The 24,978-nt window shown below is 41.5% G+C and overlaps 1 protein-coding gene across 3 annotated transcripts in view; it reads right to left on the minus strand.

Annotated features, from left to right (window-relative positions):
• Window positions 1-24,978, minus strand: part of rgs12b (regulator of G protein signaling 12b) — a 76,529-nt gene that overhangs the window by 18,948 nt on the left and 32,603 nt on the right. For all 3 annotated transcript variants that reach the window (XR_010804017.1, XM_066678403.1, XM_066678404.1), the window contains exon 5: window positions 5,585-5,606. Coding sequence is in view for 2 of the 3 variants with exons in the window: in XM_066678403.1 (XP_066534500.1) it covers window positions 5,585-5,606 (22 nt within the window). In the remaining variant the exon portion in view is untranslated. The remainder of the gene's footprint in view (window positions 1-5,584; window positions 5,607-24,978) is intronic.

The raw sequence follows: 24,978 nt of genomic DNA on the forward strand, positions 1-24,978 counted from the left end.
TGTGCAGCTCATGCAGGAGATACAATACGATTCTCTGGAACATAAACAGCTTTATTCACACCTGTGCTCACTCTGATTTTACCTGGATATTGTTCTAGGGGACTAGCAGGACAAATTCTCTTTAAATTACAAACATTTGCGTTTACACATACAGCTTCAGCAGGTGAAGTCTGGAAAAATTCAAGGTTCCCATGCATGTGTGAAAGAAGCAAATGATTCTCGGCTGAGAAGAGAACAGCATTACTCAGTGGTTTAATGTAAAAAAGATTCACTGTGGTGAAACTTGCTGACTCTGATTTCTTTACAGTAGCTGTGACAGGAACCAGGGTTCACAGTACACTACAAACATTGCTGTTTTATTTACTGTCAAAAACCACCAGTCACCCTAAACATTTTCTGAGTTGGTATATGTAGTGTTGATAATGGCAACATTTTGGTAAACTTGTTAAGTTTTCTTTGGAGGATATTTTGCCTTACAACACTCCACCATTCACACCAACCCATCCTGCCAGTTTCTGGCTACAAGTCTTCTGAAATAACATGTTAAACAAACCCAAAGTAAACCTATATTAATATATAACAATACTGATGTATAGATTTTATAAAACTGTAACAAACAAAGGATTTGAAATCAGTTTTCAGTTAAACTGAAAAACAAGCTTAAAAAAATGGCGGAAATATGTACAAAATTAGCACATCAATGCTAACGATAATGCTAGCAGCTATAAGTCTCCTCAGACTGCTTAAGCAAAACAGAATAAAAACCTCCAACAAATCCAGTGCAAAGGTGTTTTAAATTGAAAGTGCCTTCCTTCTGGAAGAAAAAAAGTGACATCTAAGAAATATCATCAGACGTCTGTGCCATATTTAGCCTCGGAGAAACATTTATAGCTGCTAACATTGTTTTTAGCATTGAAGTGTACCTTCTGACTTTTCTGCTTTTAATTTTAAGAAAGCTTCTAAATTATTAAAAAGAGTATTAGAAAGAGTACCTAAGTGATAATAAATGTATCAAGTATATAAGTCTTAATCCACTGCTCAGCAGAACAGAATGATCCTTCCAACAAATTCAGTCTAAGGTGTTTATTAAATGTTCTCTTTCTGAATGTAGCAGTGACACTAAACGTTGTGCTATCACACCCACAGGTTCCATGTTTTCCATGTTTAGCCATAGCTGCTCTCTCTCTTACCTGGGTACAGCTGGTAGGAGCCTGTATGATGCCATTTAACCAGGTACTTCATCCCCACAGGACGCCATGCCTTCACATCCATACCTCCACCCCATCACACACACAGCCATGAAGCAGCAGAGGGCCAATGACCATCAAACTACACATAAACTCTCACACAACTACGGCACAACACGGCCAAAACAGCCAGCAGGAAGCTGACACACACACACACACACACATACACACACACACAGTTATACAGTGTGTCTAGGACAATGCCCTGTCTAAAGATGAATAATTGAAAGCTGAGAGAAGAGGGAAACGTAGAAGACAGAGGCAACAGGAACCTGCAAAATTAATGAGAGGCTAGCATGGCCACCACAGAGTGCCTTAACAACACAGGCACAATAGCACAAGGTAAATATTCTCCCAGGGATGGACAGTTATGGTGGACATAATCCGGTTAAAACAGACGGTTTTATTTGAAAGAAAATAAATCCCCAAATGTAATGAATTATCAATTTACTACACATTTTTATACTAATACACTAGCGTAATTACCCCAATTTCCGGCCACTTTAATTACAATATTGGAAATCTAACTGTAAATAAATAGAAGTACTTTACTCACTCAAATCAACATTTTTCAGGAGTCAGATATGTGTAGATTAATGTCCAAGACTTGCTTGACTTTGAAAGAAAATATGTTTTTAGATAAAAACACATACTTTTGTTTAAGTAGGTGACAATAGTGCTAAGATTATTAATTAGCCCCCTAACTTCGGCCACCTCCCCTGCTTGTGACAGTCAAACGAGACAGTTGCTACCACATTCAGTGGTTTTGAGAGGTTCACAATGAGATTACGTTTGTCCTGTTCTAGTATCCGTACTCTACATGTAAGGACTACAATGGTGGTAGATTTTTCCCTCAGAGAAAAGGAAGCTAACCGGTAAGCTAACTTTTACACTGAGGGAAATAGGAAATGTGTTGTGTTCCACATGCAGTTTTGCACACAAAAACTTACAACACTGTTAGAGATACTTAAATATTGTTTAGATATGTGATTTCTTGCAAGACTGATGTTTAAATGCCCTACTAGGGCTTGATCTTATGTTTTATTGTTTTACCCAATGCGATTGGTGAAAAGAGAGAGAGCGGAATTGCACCATATATGGCAGTGGCCGGAATTAGGGGACGGTCGGAAATAGGAGGAATACTGATAATATGGGACAATGTCAAAATCCTTTACATATCCACCAACATTTGATTACTAAACGTATAAATATGACTGATTCCATCTAGATTGGAAGTACAGATAATGATACTTATAGCTACAAATGCAAGTACATCAATAAAACAACTCACCATAAGTTGATTGGTACAGTGTCACCTAGCTTTTCTTACACATCTAAACATCTGCTCAATGCTGACGGATTTTGAAATTCATATTTGAACTTTGAAATACATTTTGATAACATATAAATCTAATTTGAAGGACTGGCGCCCCCTCCAGTGTGTGTTCCTGCCTTGCGCAAAGTGATTCTGGGTAGGCTCCAGACCCACCGCGCCCCTGAATTGGCGGTTACAGACAATGAATGAATAAAACTAGTTTATTTAAAACATAACTGTTATGAACTGTTGTTTTAAAAGGAGGAAATAAACAGCATGTTCCATTTAGGAGAAACTGTGGTCTTAAGATACACACCAGATTGAAACTAGACATGAGAAATAAGACTACTTTCTGTTCTGCAGGACAAATGTTGACTGACCTTCTGTCACTTCGAACCATAAAACTAGTCCTAAAACCAATACCTGCTGGTGGGAATCTCAAAGTATCCAGTGTGTCACGGTCCTGTTTTGTAGTCAGGCATTTATTAATGTCACCCTCAATCTGTCAATCAATAAATAAATGCAGTGATATATTTATATATATCACTGCATTGAACACACAGATCATCTGAGATCCGACAAAAACAACAGAGCCTTTCTTCTGATGTCTAATGAGTAATCTAATAAAACAACAAGACTACATTTTCTGTCTACCACCGTGGCAAATAGCTGCAGCAGGGAGTCTTTGAAATGCATAAACGCAACAACAACAGCTATTAAGCCAGTGACAACTCAGACAAAATTAGCAACTAGCTCCTAAACAGTGCTGCTTTCAGAAAAGTAAGAGTGGGAAGACTTGTACAATGTGTTGAAATCTTCACCTCCAACGCCAAATTGAAGAGGTATGTTAACATATGAAAACGAACACACACACACACACAAAGCTGTAAAAACAACACTTTGATTTTCACACTTTGCCTACATGCGTTCATCCTCTTGGAAGATGGTGGATCCTGCCCTGCTCCCCCAGGGCCTTTGTTATTAAGAAAGCGGAGGCTCTGAAGGGTTGGAGTACATCAAAACATCAACCGTGCTCTCAAACACTAACAGAGCTGAGGGGCAGCATAGTTAACTATCCCTAATAACTACTAACTAAGCCTACACGGTCTTAAGGGCAGTGAAGTACAGAATTCTTGTACGATAGCAGATTTATAAATACTGTCTACAGTTTACCATATAAAAGGCAAAATAATGAGTGGATGAATATCTCTGTATATGAATGTATATCAATATCCATCCATCCATCCATTATCTGTAACCGCTTATCCAATTTAGGGTCGCGGGGGGTCCAGAGCCTACCTGGAATCATCGGGCGCAAGGCGGGAATACACCCTGGAGGGGACGCCAGTCCTTCACAGGGCAACACAGACACACTCACACTCACGGACACTTTCGAGTCGCCAATCCACCTGCAACGTGTGTTTTTGGACTGTGGGAGGAAACCGGAGCACCCGGAGGAAACCCACGCGGACACGGGGAGAACACTGTATATCAATATATTTAATACAAATATTTTAGGAGTAGAATATATAAGACAAATAAAGGACAACAGGAGTTGCTCGACCTCTCATGGCAAACAAAACAGTGCTTTCAAAACGTTCTTTTAGCACACAGAATTAGGATAATATTGAATTTTGCCCACACCTTTAGATCAGTTCACCATGATGCGTTGATGGCATATTAATACCCTACTGTTTACTACCTTTACACAGCTGCCAAGTAGTTTGTGGCCCAAACCGACCTCTGTAATATTATGCTTGTGCTGACCTGTATCAGATGTAACTGCACCAATTAGAACAGCACTGAAATCATTTGAGTGTAACTGCTAAACTTTTTTCATCCTACGCAACATCAGCCCAGATCAGATCAGACCAGATCAGATAAGACTGCAGCTTTAAACCGAAAAGGGCTTTCTGATGACGCAAGGCAAAGCAGCAGCATCTAATCAGGAGACATCAAGACACGTTAAAACAGAGCCGGCGTGGTGTTTGCTTTCCTTTCTTCAAACGGGCACGACTCTCTTTATCAACTCATCTGCTCGTCCCTAATCCCATGGCATCACCATCCGCAGTGGACAGAAGATTTACTTATTAATAGATCTATTAAATCAATAACCTTTAGACAGAGAACAACAGAGAGAGAGAGAGAGAGAGAGAGAGAGGGAAAGTCAGGGCGTTTTTGAGTTGATGAAATTGTTCTGAACGTATCAGAACAATAGAACACGTGATAAAGGACAGAATGAGATGTGTAGAGGCTGAAAGACATGCTCTGTGTAGAGAAGCAGAGAAGCGGTTAGCTCTTATTGTTGTCCAGAGGTCTGAGGGGAAGTCTACGTGTGCACAGAACAGAAAAAAAGCAGTGCAATTAAATGTACATAATTTCCACATGAATAATACATTACATTGACACAATGTTTTCTTTCAGCGACACCTGTTTTGATGTAGTAAAGTAGTGATCTGTATTGAGCTGTGAAGCAGTGGAGCTGTGAAAATCTAATACTTTATTGGAGGTGTGTACCTCACCTCAATAATGTTTGTGTGGCTAAAGGCTATCAAATCCTCACAGCAATATTCCAAGTTGTAATCTAATGTACTTTTAAAATGAGAATATATAATTAGGTAGTGCAGTGCTCTCCCCTGTGATAATCATGTGGAATATTACACATTAAAATCACAGTGAATGCATCACTATTTCCCAATTGGTCTGTGTGTGTGTGTGTGTGTGTGTGTGTGTGTGTGTGTTATGAGCATGAGTCAGTGCACCCAAACGCAGCCTTGAAGTCAGCATTTGCAGAAATGAGAAATGTGACCAGAGTGATAGCCTTAAAAACAAACAACAAATAACTCAAATGGTGAATAAACAGAAAACCTAAGGCAAAATGAAAGTAAGGAGGAGTAAATAAGAAAAAGAAGCACGGACGACTAAAAGAAAAGCTGAATGATCAATGACCATCTAGAAAAGAAGAATCGAGAGAAAAAAAGGAAGCAGAGAGAGAATTTTATTGAATGAAGTGAGTACTCACCGCCATCAGAGACAGCTGCAGACTGTAAAAGAACACAGAGAGACATGTGTGAGTGACTGTCCTCGATACACTCACACACACTTACATACACATAGCTACACCAGAGCTCAGAAGAGTGAGCTGGTGACATCACACACACAGTATCTCTCTCTCACTGTTCCTGTTCTACTGGTAAAGTCTTCCACACACTCCCACTCTGTGTGGAGATAATGACAAAACATGAGGTAAGCTTTAGTGTACTTTGCCCCGCCCACTGGCCCCACATGTGCTCCACCCACATATGCCCGGGCATGCCACTTCCGTCAGGAAAGGGCAAGGTGAAGGAAAACTAATTCCCACATTACAAAAGAAGCTAAAACATGCTAACCACATAACAAAACAAATATGATTATGATAATAATAATAATAACAACAACAAACAACAATAGAGTTGCATCACTTTGATGTACATACTTTGTGCTTTTTACTAAAGTTAATCATAATCAGAACTACCCAGTTCTCACTCAGAATTCCCGATACTGGCTGAACATGGGTGAAACTAGGATATTCTAAGGTGTGTGTTGTTTAGGCACGTTTACTGCTCTGTGATGGACTGATGCCCTGTGTGTGTGTGTGTGTATGTGTGTGTGATCCAGCCAGACAATTATTCCGGTTAGGCTCGAGACCCAACAGGGAGATGGGGTGAAGTGGTAACAGAACATGAAGGAATTTCATGTTTGTCGTTTGTAGTTATAGTATTCAATGTAATTTCCATCCAATAGTATTTTTTAAAGGGCAGGCACTGAAGACATTAGGCCACTGTTTAAGTACCAGACTACAATTTAATGAAATCAAATATATATAAATAAATATAATAAAATATTTAAATTGTTTTGAAACCTCTTGAAATGTATGGGATTTACAGTAAATACTTTAACCCGAATGTTTGTAAGGTGTGTGTGTGTGTGTGTGTGTGTGTGTGTGTGTGGGACAGGACCCTGATGAGTCATTTCCTTCACTTGTAGGCACTACAGTCAGACAGTGACAGGAGTGTTTAGGGTTGGAGGAGGAACCAGAAAAGGAGCCACATGGACGTAAATAGCAGCTGAGCCCACACACTTTTCTAAAGCCTAATGTACACATTAACATACTCACACGCTCTAGACTAGTGTCTGAGTATTAGACACATCCACCCACCCACGCGCACTTTGTCATTATCATCATAATCAGAACCGCCTTGACTTTAACTGTTTCACTTGATTTTCAGCAGAGAGACAGACAACCATACAGAGACAGACATATAGACCTACACCCGGAGCCTGTCGAACTGTCTGAGTCACAATCAGACAGACATCCACACACACTAAGATCAGGATTCCACCAGAGCAGGGCTTTAGTGTGATAAATACAGTCATAAAGATATGAGGGAGAGGAAAGGGAGTGAGATGGACTACATGATCAGAGGGAGAGAAAAAATAATAAGAAAAAAAAGGGGTGTGAGTGACCACAAAAGGGTTAAGACAGAATTGAGTGATGAGGAAGCAGAGGCAGGATGAAGAGCAGACGGATAGGCTCTGTATTACACAGCGCAGCTGTTTCATGTACAAACTTCAGTGATTCATAAACTTTTCACCTGTTTAGGCCCCACCCAATGAGACAGTTAACGTGGACAGCCGTTTACATGATTGGGGCAGCCTTGGCTTAATGGTTGGAGGACCAGGCTTGGTCCCCAGGACCAGCAGGAACATCCATGGCTGAAGTGCCCTTGAGCAAGGCACTGAACCCCCAAACGCTACCCCAGGTGCTGGGCGTGTGTTCACAGCCCCTAGTGCAGTAGTGTGTGTGTGTGTGTACGTTATTACATTACATCAGCCGATATAAATTTGTGAGGTGAAAAATGATTTCGCCTCCAACAGACATCAAGTGGCACAAGTGTCCGAGGGTTTAACGGTGTAAGGTCACTCAGCCCAAAGCCAGCCAACCCAGGCATCTGTCAGCTAACGTAACACAGCAGTTAGTGTGTCCCAGTGTGCTGAGCTGTCCAAAAATGTAAAAATGTGTTGGCGGCTGTTTGAATAAAATCCATGACTTAAGAGCTAAAATGCTGTGGCTCTGGTTAATGTAGCGTCACGAATTTATGTAACATCACAAATTCCGCAGCCTAATTTTTACATACAGGCCTTAGGAACAGAAGTGAAGGTATGGTCTGCCACTACTTAGAATATTCTAGAACTGTCTTCCCAAATATTTGCATAAAACTGTAGCTAATTACGTAATACCGTACATTATAAACATATTTTCTTTCTTCAGATCAAACATTTTTATCAATTTTAAATCACAATATCCCTTGTCCTCTATTTACAATTTTGGCAAGGATTGACCTCAGCAGTTTAACAGAAAACTGCCTGTTTATGGACTGTTTATGTTTGTCTGTTCATCAAAAAAATAAATAAAATGGAGGTATAAATGTTTGTCCCAATACTGACAGTATACAGGAGGTCCTCGGGTTACGTCAGTCCCGAGTTACGATTTTTCGTGGTTACGACACATCTTCCATTTACTGTATAAAGCCTTGTTTCGTATTAAGTGGTTTTGCGTCGTAAACCTCGTAACGCGAACTTCGTGTTTGGTGTGCGAGGCGGAAGGATACACGGTTACGCGGCTCGGGACCGAGGAGGATAGGTGTAAGGATAGGATAAGTGCTTACATAAGGTGACCAGACGTCCTCTTTTACCCGGACATGTCCTCTTTTTTAGACTTAAAAAAGTGTCCGGGCGGAATTTCACAAACGTCCGGACATTTTGTTTTTCTAGAGCTTACATAGAATTTGGAGAAGCGTTTGGTTCACAAACTAGTCCCGCCCTCCCCTACTCCGATTGGTTCGCTTGAGTGAGAAGGGGGCGTGGTGAAGTAGCCTAAAATCTTCGGATTGGACGGGCTGACTGTAGAGCTACCGTTATTGGTCGATAACCTGTAAACATTTAATTGGTCAGTCTGCACTTCAGTAGTCGTCCACCCCCCATTTATGTTTTTTTATTTATTTATTTATTTATTTATTTATTTATTTATTTATTTATTTATGTATTTATTTATTTATTTAAATAAATAAATAATCTGAAATATTGAATTATATGTTATAAACATGACATTCCCTGTCTGACTCCGATCTTAGTAGAGGATGTGCTCACTTAATTTCACTTAAAAATGTGACCAAGGGTATGTAAACTTTTGCATGATTGTAGACAGTATTTGTAATCTTGTGGGCAGCCGTGGCCTTGAGGTTAGAGCTTGAGGCCGGAGCGTCACCGGTTCAATTCCTGGGGCCGGCAAGAGAACATTCATTCATGGCTGAAGTGCCCTTAAGCAAGGCAACTAACCCCCAAACTGGGCGCTGAGGTGGTTGGCAATTCAAGCAGCCGCCTGCTCCGGTTTTGTGTGTGTGTTCACTACCTCTAGTGTTTGTGAACAATTGCTCACTAGTGTGTGTTTGTGTGTTCACTGCCACAGATGGGTCAAATGCAGAGAAGTAGCTTCCCTAAAAGGATCAATAAAAGGTGTTTCTTGTGAAGTTTGTGACTGATGAGCAATTAATTCCTAAATGATGCGGAAAAGCAGTATAACACAAACACACACTTTCTTGTTTGCATGACTTTAGGGGACTTACATACACATTCTTTTATTTTGTGCAGACATACTATAACTTTACCCTAACCTTGAACCCTTACCCTATCCTTCAACATAACTAGGAACACTAACCCTAAACCACAACTAGTTAAGCCTAACCCTAACACTAACACATCTATTCACCATAAAGTGTAATGATTGACTCTGTGGTTTTTATCCGCATAAATACAGCCTTATAATGCGTGTAAACATGAAAAAGAGCTGGACCCAACACACACACACACAAGCACACACATGCAAACTAATGGAAATTCCACTTCCGAGTGAAGCTACTGACTCTTGTCCAGTGATATGAACTGACATTAACGTTCAGGGTGTGTCCCAATATTTTATTTAACACTAACAGCTATTACCCTTTGTGTATGCCATATGTAGTGTAGTTAGAGGTGTCAAAGGCAAGTGTGCTTCAATAACCACAGTGAAGACCTTGGTGGGTTCAAGCAGTCTGTGTTTGAATATGGTGCTGAAGGACAACTTTCCCACCCATAATAAAACAGAAAAGGAGGAGTTAGGAATATTTTGGGACATAGGACGCAAGGAAACACACAACGAAAATCGCTCTCTGAATCCCATGCGAATATCACATCCTGCAATGATGCAGTGAAGATACATATATAGTACATACCTTGGCAGTATTAGTGGTACGAAAGTAGGATGCATCCACACTACTGTCTGACACGGATGATATCATCACCACACGTAATCAGTGACTGATTGGTATGTGTGAATATGAACAGGGAAATGTAGTCATTTACAATGCAAAACTAACAATCCTCCTCTCAGCAGTATCCAATATAAATTTGCATCACAGCACAGTGTGTACAGTCTTTTTGCTACTGTGTAGACAGCCTTAAGGTGTTCAAATTCCCTAATTTTGCAAAAGGGTTTAAGATCAAAACACCAGTCATTTAAAGCGGTACAAAGCTGCCCTGCAATAGGCTATAGAGCAGTGTTCTCTGCAAAAATAGTGACTGTTGGGTTAGACCGTCAACTGTTGGGTGCTGAGATTATTTTCACTTTAAATATAACTGTAGTTAAATGGAGAAATGCAGTAGTGTCAATAAATATTGTACTGTAAGTCAAACCTACACAGGCACAGTGCATTTAATTGTGAGTATTTCTGAGAGAGCTGTGAAGGAACTGCAGCGGCTTGAGTGCTGAATGTTGTGTGTGTATTTATGTGAATATTTAGGCTGTGTCTTTGTGGCTCTTCTCCGTCAAACTCCCACCCCCAATCCTTCCATCATTCCAGTGGCTTCCCTCTATTTTTCTGGCAGTAGAAACATATGTGACCTCAAAATATTGAATTATTAGTGGGATTTTCCATACTCCTCCTGTCTCCAGCTGCATGTCTTTATAGACCTGTCCCTCACACACTTTCCTCTCTCGTGCTCTGTGTGTGTTTGGATGTCCCGTAATAATGGCGTCTACCGATAATATCATTCGACTGATCAAATGAACCTGTGTTAAACTGCAGATTTACTAATGGCCAAAGGTAAAGAGGTACAACATGTAAGGTGCTGTTATTCTGAAAAGTAACCAAACATAATGTCAACACTTATACGGTTATTCATATATGAGATTGCAACACGTTCATGTCCGACCTCTAAACAAAGTGCAATATGCAAACATTGCTACAATACAGCAGTTTTTAAAGCAACAGTTTCCAAATTAAACAGTGCCCTTTAAAATCTATTTTGAAAGAAAAAAAATAATATTAGTAGCAGTAGCAGTCAAAACTTTGGACACATTCTCATTCAATGTTTTTTTATTATTTTTATTTTCTACATTGGCGGCACGGTGGCGCAGCAGGTAGTGCCAGGAGAGGGGCCCGGAGGTTGTGGGTTTGATTCCCGCTCCAGGTGACTGTCTGTGAGGAGTTGGTGTGTTCTCCCTGTGTCTGCGTGGGTTTCCCCCGGGTGACTGTCTGTGAGGAGTGTGGTGTGTTCTCCCTGTGTCTGCGTGGGTTTCCTCCGGGTGACTGTCTGTGAGGAGTTGGTGTGTTCTCCCTATGCCTGCGTGGGTTTCCTCCGGGTGCTCCGGTTTCCTCCCACAGTCCAAAAACACAGGTGGATTGGCGACTCAAAAGTGTCCGTAGGTGTGAGTGAATGTGTGTGTCTGTGTTGCCCTGTGAAGGACTGGCGCCCCCTCCAGGGTGTGTTCCCGCCTTGCGCCCAATGATTCCAGGTAGGCTCTGGACCCACTGCGACCCTGAACTGGATAAGCGCTTACAGGTAATGAATGAATGAATGAATTTTCTACATTGTAAATGAACATGGAAGACATTAAAACTATGAAGGAACACATATGGAATTATGTAGTAAACAAACCAGAATATGTTTTATATCTTAGATTCTTCAAAGTAGCCACCTTTGCATACTCTCAATCAGCTTCATGAGGTCGTCACCTGGAATGATTTTCAGCGAACAGCTCTGGCCCCCATCAAGGGTTAATTTGTAAAACCGCTCTCCTTCTTAATGTGTTTGAGACCATGTCTTGGGTTGTTGCAGAGGTAGGGGCTGGTACACAGTTCTGTACAGTGACTAGCCCTATTCCACCAATGACTAATGAGAAGATGTGTCCAAACATTTGACTGGTACGTATTGTATACGTATTAATCAATAAATAAATAAATGGTACAAAATGATGTTTGTATTTTATTAGTGTTTAATAACTCAATTTTACATAGTAAAATAACATTTTATACCCCAGATTTAAGGTGTTTATGGTCTAAAGTAACATAATTTTGTCTCATAATAATACACAATAATATTAATACTTTGAGTACTATTAATTGTAATTTTTGAGTTTACAACCACTCTTTAATCTACTTTTTACACAGCTGCACCACACATGATCTCTCTCTCTCTCTCTCTCTCTCTCTCTCTCTCTCTCTCTCTCTCTCTCTCACACACACACACACACACACACACACACAAGCATACACGCACACACACATTAGATGTGGGTAGATATATGAAAATTTCAGAGTTCCTGCTCCAGATCAAGCACATTCTTTAACAGTCTCGTATTGCTGACTCAGCACTGATTCAATGCAATCCCAAAATACACACACACACACACACACACACAAGCCTCCTGCAGGGGCTTCAGAGCTGTTTTTAGAGACACAGGCTTCAGCATGAAAGACAGCCTCAGTACGGAGGAGTCATCACCAGGCAGCTGCATTTGTTTCCGTTGCCATGGTGACCTAGTGTCTCCCCTGCTGACCACCTCTCTGGTGGAGACTGTCTGCCCGAGCTACTCATATCTACCCAAAAGAGCACTTCTAAAACCTCACACCGATATAAAAAGACACATCATGCTAGACCAGTAAGAGTCAATATACACATTCATTCATTCATTCATTCATCTTGTGTTACTGCTTAATCCTTATCAGATTTGTGGAAGGTTCAGAGCTCAACCAGAATTGGCTCAAGCAGGAACACACCTCAGGCAGAGCCCCAGTCTATCACGGGACATCATACACTCACCCCATCACTCACACACTCACACCTGTGGACAATTCCACACATTCACCCCATCACTCACACACTCACACCTGTGGACAATTCCACACACTCACCCAGTCACTCACACATTCACACCTGTGGACAATTCCACACATTCACCCCATCACTCACACACTCACACCTGTGGACAATTCCACACACTCACCCAGTCACTCACACTTTCACACCTGTGGACAATTCCACGAACTCACCCCGTCACTCACACACTCACACCTGTGGACAATTCCACACATTCACCCCATCACTCACACATTCACACCTGTGGACAATTCCACACACTCACCCAGTCACTCACACACTCACACCTGTGGACAATTCCACACACTCACCCCGTCACTCACACATTCACACCTGTGGACAATTCCACACATTCACCCCATCACTCACACACTCAAACCTGTGGACAATTCCACACACTCACCCAGTCACTCACACTTTCACACCTGTGGACAATTCCACATACTCACCCCGTCACTCACACCTGTGGACAATTCCACACATTCACCCCATCACTCACACATTCACACCTGTGGACAATTCCACACACTCACCCAGTCACTCACACATTCACACCTGTGGACAATTCCACACACTCACCCAGTCACTCACACACTCACACCTGTGGACAATTCCACACACTCACCCAGTCACTCACACTCTCACACCTGTGGACAATTCCACACACTCACCCCGTCACTCACACATTCACACCTGTGGACAATTCCACACATTCACCCCATCACTCACACACTCACACCTGTGGACAATTCCACACACTCACCCAGTCACTCACACTTTCACACCTGTGGACAATTCCACGAACTCACCCCGTCACTCACACACTCACACCTGTGGACAATTCCACACATTCACCCCATCACTCACACATTCACACCTGTGGACAATTCCACACACTCACCCAGTCACTCACACACTCACACCTGTGGACAATTCCACACACTCACCCCGTCACTCACACATTCACACCTGTGGACAATTCCACACATTCACCCCATCACTCACACACTCACACCTGTGGACAATTCCACACACTCACCCAGTCACTCACACTTTCACACCTGTGGACAATTCCACAAACTCACCCCGTCACTCACACACTCACACCTGTGGACAATTCCACACATTCACCCCATCACTCACACATTCACACCTGTGGACAATTCCACACACTCACCCAGTCACTCACACTCTCACACTTGTGGACAATTCCACACACTCACCCCGTCACTCACACATTCACACCTGTGGACAATTCCACACATTCACCCCATCACTCACACACTCACACCTGTGGACAATTCCACACATTCACCCCATCACTCACACACTCACACCTGTGGACAATTCCACACACTCACCCAGTCACTCACACTTTCACATCTGTGGACAATTCCACATACTCACCCAGTCACTCACACTTTCACACCTGTGGACAATTCCACACACTCACCCAGTCACTCACACACTCACACCTGTGGACAATTCCACACACTCACCCAGTCACTCACACTTTCACACCTGTGGACAATTCCACACATTCACCCCATCACTCACACACTCACACCTGTGGACAATTCCACACACTCACCCAGTCACTCAAACTTTCACACCTGTGGACAATTCCACATACTCACCCAGTCACTCACACTTTCACACCTGTGGACAATTCCACGAACTCACCCCGTCACTCACACACTCACACCTGTGGACAATTCCACACATTCACCCCATCACTCACACATTCACACCTGTGGACAATTCCACACATTCACCCCATCACTCACACATTCACACCTGTGGACAATTCCACACATTCACCCCATCACTCACACACTCACACCTGTGGACAATTCCACACACTCACCCCATCACTCACACTCTCACACCTGTGGACAATTCCACACACTCACCCAGTCACTCACACACTCACCCAGTCACTCACACACTCACACCTGTGGACAATTCCACACACTCACCCAGTCACTCACACTTTCACACCTGTGGACAATTCCACACATTCACCCCATCACTCACACACTCACACCTGTGGACAATTCCACACACTCACCCAGTCACTCACAAACTCGCAGCCGTGGATAAGTCCCACACTCACAATATTTTACTGCTATTGTATTACTTTTAATTGTCAGTGAAAACTGTATTTTTAGGCCGTCACTTGACACTGCTGTTTCCATTTAAGGGGGAGATTCCTCCCACAAATCCACACAAACACACACATCACATGCTGTGCTGACATCATTAAATGAGACCATGCTGCCAAAGTCTATATTTTACCAGAACAAAATTTACAACTGTTTGAAGAAAACGAGCAGATAGAAAAACAGCAGAGCTGAGACATACACAGAATACACCTCTCTCTCTCTCACCACCCTGAGTGTGTGTGTGTGTGTGTGTGTGTGTGTTTGTACAATGCCCTGACTTCCTAGGAAAACCAGTAAAGAAACAGGACCAACAAATCTGTCCTGACTGTCTGTTTATTTCATGTGTGTGTTTACATCTATATAAACGTAGCATCAAGAACACAGTGTCACTATTACAAATGAGAGTGAATGTGTGTCAGTGAACGTGTGAGTGAGCTACAAGCTCCAGGTCCATACCATACTTAACATATAAGAAAATCTGTTTAAGAAAACCAACAAAACCCACATTTTAACCAGGGGTTTTAAAACATCTGCACACCACGTCTTCACAAACCAACCTCTGTGCACATCTGTATGTGTGTGGCCATGACACAGGGGCGTCTGAGAGCTCAGCTGGGACCTGAGTGTGTGACACACTGTACAGTCCCGCAAAACTAAAGTATACACACACACACACACACACACACACACACACAGAAATGCACGCAACACAGTGACACAAAGACACTTCTGTTCAGAGGCAGAGTGAGGGTCATTCACAGCCCAACAGCACAGAGACAAACACTACAGCTCTAATCCTCCTTCACTGAGAGAGAGAGAGAGAGAGAGAGAGAGAGAGAGGGGAAACATGAGAAAGTGACAGAAGACAGAGAGAGGGAGAACAAGCAAGAAAAATAGTATGTGTGATTGAGAGAGTGATGGAAGAGAAAGTGGGAGCAGGGATAGACATAAAGCAGAGAACAAGATAGATAGAGTGAGAGAGAGTGAGAGAGAGAGAGAGAGAGAGAGAGAGAGATTGTGAGAGATAATGCATGACTGGAGGAGATGGAGATAAACTGAATAGGGGAGAGATAAATGGTGTGGAAAAAGTAGAAAAGAAGAAAGAGTGAGATAAAGAAAGAAAAATGAAAAAAGAGAGAGAGGGGGGCGAGAGAGAGAGAGAGAGAGAGAGAGAGAGAAAGAGCGGGAGCGAGAATGAGAGATGGGTTTAAAAGAATATTAAGATTAAAATGAAATAGCACTGACCCACAGTATTTTATTGGTATTCATGAATGGACTGATTCATACGAACACTCAGAGGCACTGCTCATCTGGAGATATGACTGGTCAGAGTGCTCACAGTGCACAAATACAAAGACACACACAGTGGCTTATTAATAAAGGGGTTATTGGCATACTAATGATTAACAGCATAATAATCAGCATTAAGCAATATATGAAAAACACAAATACCTCTGTTCATCTGTGAATACTTTCTATACTCTCTCTGTGTGTGTGTGTGTGTGTGTGTGTGTGTAGAAGGGGTGATGTGAAGAGGATTTCTCTTTCAAACACAGTACAGAATGTGTCTTAAGAGCAATGGAGCAAACCTTTCCTACAAAATGTACACACACACACACACACACACACACACACACACACACACACAGCACAGCGCACTGAGGAAGGACAGGAAGCTTACAAGTGAACATTCTCCACACCAACTGACTCCACTGTTTACTTTTAAATTCAAAATGAATAAAACCTGGCACTGAAGGCGATGGAGAAAAAAAAGGAAGAGAAAGAGAGAGAGAAGAGAGAGATGTAGGGGACAGGAACAAGAAAGAAGACAGAGCGAGAAATACAAACAGAGAGAGAGAGAGAGATTCAAATGTTTGCTATTTGGTTTTGCTCAGTGACTGCGCTTCATCTCAGGTCTCACGTCTTTTCACCCGATTAATCATTGCACGCCACTTGATATTACACCCTACAAACACACAGCATAAGTATGAGGACTTAGTTTCGCAAGACCAGCTGCTGTCAGCAGGACACTGCCAAGACAAGTCCAGGTGTGTTCAAACCCTTCCATTCTCTCAGTAAATCTGGGAGATTTCAAAGTTACTTCATTAATTGCACATTTGGACCTCGTATAACTAGTATTAGAGCCGCTAGGTCTGGGAGGACCACTTACAGAGTCACAGAGGAACTGGGAGAATAGAAGAAGAAAAGGGAGAGAGAAAGCAGAGAGAGGGATGAAAGGAAAAAAGAAACACAATAAAATGCGGTCAGTTCAGTTATGAATAGATGGAGTTTACAACACAAGACAACAGTAGTCAATATTTTGATGCCAAAAAATCTGGATCTGAATTCAGAGTAAGTGAAAAGGTGTGAACTGAATGGAACAATGTGATTTGAACTGAACTGAACTAAACAATTTGAACTGAACTGAACTAAAAATACTTTTCTACAGTCATGGAACAAAATTAAATTAATATGAACTGAATATAACTAAAGTAAATGAATCTGATGTGAACAGAACTAAAATAAAAGATAAAAGAGGTAAAATAATTCAATTTACACACTAATTTCCGCAGTAGTTATGGTATAGTTAACTAAACAATGAAAAACATAGAGACAACACTGTATTAAAACAGCTGTTATCTACATTAACACTCGGCATTAATGTTGAAACGATTTTTTGATGACTCTTTTGATGAACTGAACTGAATTAAACTGAATTGAACTGACTTGAATTAACTGAACTGAATTGAGAAAGTGCTGCAGTGAGTGGAGCCGCAGCGTAAACTCTCGCACTCACCGTGTTGAAGTTGCTGATTCTTTTGAAGGAAAGTCTCTTCTTCAAACTCATGTTGCACTCTTTATGGAGGTAAACGTCCCTCATTTACCTGAGCTGAGAGCACACAGGGACGCTGCGGCACCACAGCTGGAGCCATGCCTCACACACACGCCTAGGCAACCCAGTCATTCCTCTACAGCAAGAGCAGACACGCTCAACCCACACTCTCTCACACACACACACACACACATAGTCAGAAACCACTCTTTCAAACTGACGAGGAAGTTCCATTTTGACTCCTGGGCTGTTTCTATGGCAACGGCGGCTCTCGGCAGGAAGTGGGTCTGAGTTTAGTTAGTGAGGAATCCAGGAGACAAGGAAAACAGAATTCTTTCGCTTTATCTCTCGTCGCTCCCTTTTGTTTGATTTGTGCAGTGACTAAGAGAACACCTGTCTCACTCTGCTCTTATTCATTGTGTGGAATGAAATCACCACAGACTAGCATTTCTCCCTCTCAGGACTCCAAAAATGCTTACTCCACCGTTTCACCATACCTGGCCCAGTCTCAAGCCAAATAAATCCACCAGTGAAAGGCCAGAAAACCCCAGGCTCCCAGCGAGCACCAGCCCAATGCCTTGCTCGCACTTCAAATAAGCATCCGTCTTCATTCCCAAACATAAAACATCTCACTTCCCTGTGGTGGAACTCACAAAGGCACTTAAGGAGGCCAAAAAAAGGGATCCTTGACATGGTGGGAAGGTTGAGGAGTCTGGAGGAGGTTCTGGAGTGCTCTGGGTCATGGTTTTTCAGCTGTAGAAAAAAGGGGGATGTACCAAAAGAAAGCCACATCATTAGGTGATATGGCATGGGCCAGGTTTCTGCAGCAGGGCCAGGTCAGAACAGACAGAGGGAGACTTTCAGACACAAAGGCTCTGTTTGACACACACCACAAAGGACCACCTTAAAAGCTGCACATGCAACGGCCGGCAATTTCCTGTCCCACGGTGGAAAAAAAAACACTCAAAATATTAGGCTGCTGTAAGCTTTCTTGGCTGGAGGGAGCAATGTATGGTTTTTAACTCTTTGGAATCTTTGAATGAATTACAGTAGAAATAAATTGACATTTTATGGTTCCTCACATCAAAAGAAATGGTAATTCACCCATGCAATATTTTTCAATGTCCTGCAAAAGGTCTTCCATTTGTTTATTTCTTTTTCATAGTCCATTATCTCTAAAGTGCAGCGCAAATGTCAGAAACCACCATTCATTTATTTAACAATCAGGGATCTGAGGGTATTTTCTCATTCTTTGTGTTCCTAAATTGTAAATTCAGTTTAAAATGCACTTGATCCCCATGCTTCAGTCTCAGCTCTCTCTGTAATGAGGTCTGTCTGACTTTGTGAAGAGATCATTTAGCTCTAAAGCTCCAAAGGTTGAAGTCCAACTGTAGAAGTTCTCTAAATCTAATGTCAAAACATAAACTACACACGGTGACAGAAATGAGTTTACCTCATGTACCCTAACCTTATAACTCCAAATCTGAGTCATTTCCATTCTCGTGATGAGATGGAGTTGAACATGCAAATACAGATTTATTTATTTATACAGCATTTCTGAGTCTAGTTTCTGTAGTCATTTGAACTAATGAGAATTTCTGATGTCAGTAACATACACTAACGTTAACCAGGGCCCATTAACTGTCAATGATGGCTGACCTGTCACAATCCAAGGCAGCTTTCCAAGATGTTGGGCCACGCTGTCAAATTTCTGCAGCTCGTGCTGTGGACAGTCAGCTACCACAAGACCCCAGGGGCAGTGCCAGGAATCCTGAGTCGATGGCCATCACCTCACCACAGAACACGCTGATGGGCAAATTATCCTTCACCAACATTGAACAGATTACCCCACAATTACATCCTCAGGCCACCACACATCACCTCTGCTCACTGCTCACAGAGAGAGCAAAGTTTGTTGACTTCCATCACCTGATAATTGTGGATGTTGGCTTCACAAGCCGTAATTCATTGTGATTGTACTAATGCTATATTTTAATACCGAAGTGGCATATCTTACAAATAACCTCATCGTTCTATCAGTTAAAATGGTACAAATGTTTATTCTGTAATTATATTATTTATTATGATATGATTTATAATTGTTATTCTGTTTATTATATCTGTAAGCGCTTATCCAGTTCAGGGTCGAGGTGCGTCCAGATACTACCTGGAATCATTGGGCGCAAGGTGGGAATACACCCTGGAGGGGGCACCAGTCCTTCACAGGGCAACACAGACACACACCTACACACATTCACTCACACACTCACACCTACGGACATTTTTGAGTCGCCAATCCACCTACCAACGTGTGTTTTTGGACTGTGGGAGGAAACCGGAGCACCCGGAGGAAACTCACGCAGACACAGGGAGAACACACCACACTCCTCACAGACAGTCACCCGGAGGAAATCCACGAAGACACAGGGAGAACACACCACACTCTTCACAGACAGTCACCCGGAGGAAACCCACGAAGACACAGGGAGAACACACCACACTCCTCACAGACAGTCACCCGGAGGAAACCCACGCAGACACAGGGAGAACACACCACACTCTTCACAGACAGTCACCCGGAGGAAACCCACGAAGACACAGGGAGAACACACCACACTCCTCACAGACAGTCACCCGGAGAAGGAATCGAACCCACAACCTCCAGGTCCCTGGAGCTGTGTGACTGCGACACCTACCTGCTGCACCACCGTGCCGCCCTACAAATGTTTAGCCCCTTTTTTTTTACCATTCAGCAAATATTTGAAATTAGTTTTTAAAATATGGATATATTTTATTAAACGTTAAACTGATTATTAATCTATTTTTAAAGTAATAAAGAGTCAAAATTCTTATTGTAAATGAATGGGTAAAATGTTTGTAAATGTGCTAGTCCTGGACAAAAATTCTATATCAATATATATTGCAATAAAAAAAAATTCAATAACAACAATATGATTTTTAAACACATTTTCACTGACTTCAATGACTGTCCTTCGTTATAGACTTTAAAACTAATATTGACAAAATTAAGAGGTTTATGTTTGACGGTGATGTCTTGTTTCTTGTATTTTCTTGGCAGTGTTTCTGTGGTTTTTATATTGTTCATATTGTGTATCCCTATGTTGAAGCTCCCTGGCTGCAGTGAAGAATAAATAAGGGTATCTCATTATTTTTTATTAACTTTGAAGCTCTCTTTTAAACTTAGAATTCCAGATTTCAAAAATCTTAGAGAAAAAAAACTTAGAGAAATCCAATATTCTACCATTGCACCAAGTAGCTGAATACCACCACCTTTATGGTGGTAGATGCCTGCGGAGGCAAACAGATATTTTCCCAACTGGGAGACTTGATACACTGCAATTACTGAGCAATAAATACATCTAAGCTTTTCTGCGTTGTAGACAGATTTTTAGGCTGGGAAATGGACGTGTGGTTTATCATGTGACGTTACTGAGACACTCCACAGACTTCCAGTATAGGTGGAACTATTTTAACAACAGTATTGACAACTGCAGTTGAATAAATTAGCTCTCAACTTTACAGTTTGAGGTAAATACAGTATAAATACATATTTAAAGTGGAAAAATGTGGAAATATGCAAAACTATAATTCAAAAATATGCTAAATTTATGATGTTTGATTGATTGATAACCCCACTAAATGCTCCAGAACCTAACAATAATATCCAGTCCTCTGGAATGCAGACTGAAAAAATAGCACACACACACACACACACACACACACACACACACTTTTGTGACTTTTCTTAAATTTTTTGGAATTAACTCCAGATATTCTTGATTTCATTTCATTCATCCATGGGGATATCATCAGAACTGACAGCTCTACCATGAAGATTCACTTAAAACAATAAGGCTTAGTTTATTATTCTGATTCATATTTATATTAATACACCATTTCACTCTCTATGCTTTAGTAATTATATTATGGCAAAGATAATAGTAAAATTAAAGTATTATATAGTTATATGAAAATACACAGTACATATTATTTATTTTATTTTATATTTTGAAGTTACCCTGCGAAGGACTGGCGTCCCCACCAGGGTGTGTTCCCGCCTCGTGCCCAATGATTCCAGGTAGGCTCTGGACCCACTGCGACCCTGAACTGGATAAGGGTTACAGATAATGAATGAATGAATGAATTATATTTTGAACTAACTGATTAATTTAAAGGGTAGCACGTTGGCGCAACACGTAGTGTGCTGTCATACAGCTCCAGGGATTTGGTGTGTTCTCCCCGTGTTCACGTGGGTTTCCTCCCACAGGCCAAAAACACACGCTGGAATGTGGATTACCAACTTAAAAGTGTCCATAGGTGTGAGTGTGTGTCACCCTGCAAAAAACTGGTGCCCCCTCCAGGGTGTGTCCCCGCCTTGCGCCCAGTGATTCCGGGTAGGCTCTGGACCCACCGCGACCCTGAATTGGATAAGCGCTTACAGACAGCAAATGAATGAATGATTAATTTAATGGCAGGGCATGGTGGCACAACAGGTAGAGCTGCTGCTACACAGCTATAGGGTGCTGAGGTCCTGGGTTCGAGCATCATCTGGAGGTTTCTTACACTCCTCCAAAAGTTACACAGTGCAGTTTCAACAGTGTTGAACCTGGAGTAACTACAACGGTAGCTCTATAATTTTGAAGATGTCATTTTAAGGTAGAATTTCTAACTTTGTCACTGAATGAACAAAGATATTTAAAATGAACATATGGAACTGGACATAATAAATGTGCACGGTTAAAGGTAAACAACTCTTGATAAATTGACACATGTAGACCAGTCTCAGTTATAATCTAAACCAGATTAATAACATATAGATTCAATTTTATGGTCATTTTATAAGCTATATATATAATATATATAAAATAGCTGTCCAAGGAGCGCATATCTGACATAACTGAATTAAGGCTGACGGCTAAAACAGCTCTTGCCGTCCACAAACATAATCAGTGACAACATATTAGTCTAAAAATATATGGTCAACTTTCATTATCAAGCAACCATCCCCTCAACTACTATTCCCCCAGTGAGCTGGATTCAGAGGAGCACCGCACTCAGTCGACAACATCATCGCTTGAACCCTTCTGTACTTCTCATATTTCAACAAGCTCCAGAAAGCCATAGTTTCTGGGTATCTAAATAACCCACAGTTCTTCAAAATAACAATTCAAAACAAAGGGAAAATTATATGCTGGTGGATGTATTGCCCAGCATCAGCATGTGCTTAACCAGATGGACTAGTTCAAGCGGACGCTGAGTCTGCTGAAGATACACAACTGCGCGATATTTAGAAACAACACTTAAACACTACCAGAGAAGGAATCCCAACAATAAAGCGAGGTGTTGAATGGATCGAGGGCTGAAGGATGGCTCAATACAAAAGGAATGTGCTCTTAATCTATGAAGGTCAGCCACATTTCCCAGTGTATTCTTCAGGAAAAGCACACCATAATTAGACATGCCAGCAGGAATCTCATGATCAGGGCAATATGACTTCATCACTAGGGTTGGATACACAGCATTATGTTTCTTGCCAAGAAATTCATTAACGTCATCTACCACCACTATGTGGCCAACAGTTTATGGACAACTGCTCATGCAACATCTTTTCAGAGCTTAGATTAGGCGTATTAATAGGTAGTTTGTCCTTCTTTGTTGCAGTAACAGACTTGAGGCTTTACACTAGATGTTTTGAATGTATTCAGCCACGATACCAGTACTGAGGTCAGGTAGGGATGTTAAGTTCTTGATTACAGATGCTACAGTGACCAAGGCTCAGAGATTGTGAATGTCCTCAGTCATTCTAACAATGGACTATTATCTCTTACCCTGTAAAACATGCCATAACACACACACACACAAAGTCGCCGTCCCCCGCACCCCCACGCACTGGACATTTATCACTCTCCACTACCTCCTGCTCAAAGCTGCCCATCCACTTTTGCACATTTCCCTTAGCTTTATTACAGTGTTATCTTTGTTTATATCTTTATCTTATTCTGTGTTCATTTTAGATCTTTTGTTTACCATGACATTTTCAAATTTTTGTTATATTATAGTGTTACTTCTGTGTATATATACTTTTATCTCATGTTTATTTCAGATCTCTCTTGATTTACCCTCATGTATCTTTATTTTTAATCTCTTTATCTTATAAAGAGATGCTGATATCTTTGGTTTTCATGGACGTGAGCTGACATCAAAGCATTTCACTGCTAGTTGTAGCATGTATGGCTCTGTATGTGACAAATAAAACTTTGATTTGATTTGATCTGAATACATTTACCACTCAAGCGCACTCCTACACTCAGTCAGGAGGGCTTTATCTTTATACAGCCCTGTAAGCAACAGTCCACGGACATAAAAGATCAGCACTCTTTAAAGGGAAAGGTCTAAGGTAAGTGCACCACCCTAGATGTTGACCCCTTTTTATTTTATACATGTCTCTGACATGTTTACTTCCATTTTAATCACCATCTTTGGGTAACTAAAAGCACTATATACATATCATTAATTAATATTAAAGGCTAAGCACCAACGATATGAAAGTGTCAAACAAATAAATACAGTGGAGTTTGAGTTCCTAACTTGTGTTTATTGATAGTCAGAAAACATGTTATTTCTCACTAATTCAAGGAATAAGGTTTAAAAGACCGTTGGTCCCCCCCTCAACGGTGTTGGGAAACTCTAATAGGCGTCTTGCCTGTGACGTAGATGGTGGACAACAACTCTAGAAGCTGCACTTAATTTAATGCAAAATGTCGAAAAGGTGTGTTGTTTTTGGCTGCAATCATTCAATGTACAGTGGGACATCTGTGCACAAATGGCCCAAAGATCCCAAAATATCCAGAAAATAGACTAAATTTGTCAACTTTAAACGGGCACTTTGGAAAGGACCATCCGCTCACTCCGTTATCTGTAGCTCATTTTACTGGCACTTTTCCAACAATATGGACATGTAAGGAAACCAACGAAAGGTGTTCAAGAGCCTCTGTAACATGGAGGTAAACAGGGTAAGGACACTCACTTCGCCTGTTTTAGTTGGTGTTAGTTAACGTTAGCTTGACTCGCTAAACTCGGTGGCTCAGATTATACTCGGCTACGTAGCTGCATTACGGAGGTTTATAGTGTCGGATGAATTCGAGTTCGACTTTGATCACA

Source organism: Hoplias malabaricus, chromosome 8, assembly GCF_029633855.1.
Source record: "Hoplias malabaricus isolate fHopMal1 chromosome 8, fHopMal1.hap1, whole genome shotgun sequence".
Classification (NCBI taxonomy): Eukaryota; Metazoa; Chordata; class Actinopteri; order Characiformes; family Erythrinidae; genus Hoplias; species Hoplias malabaricus.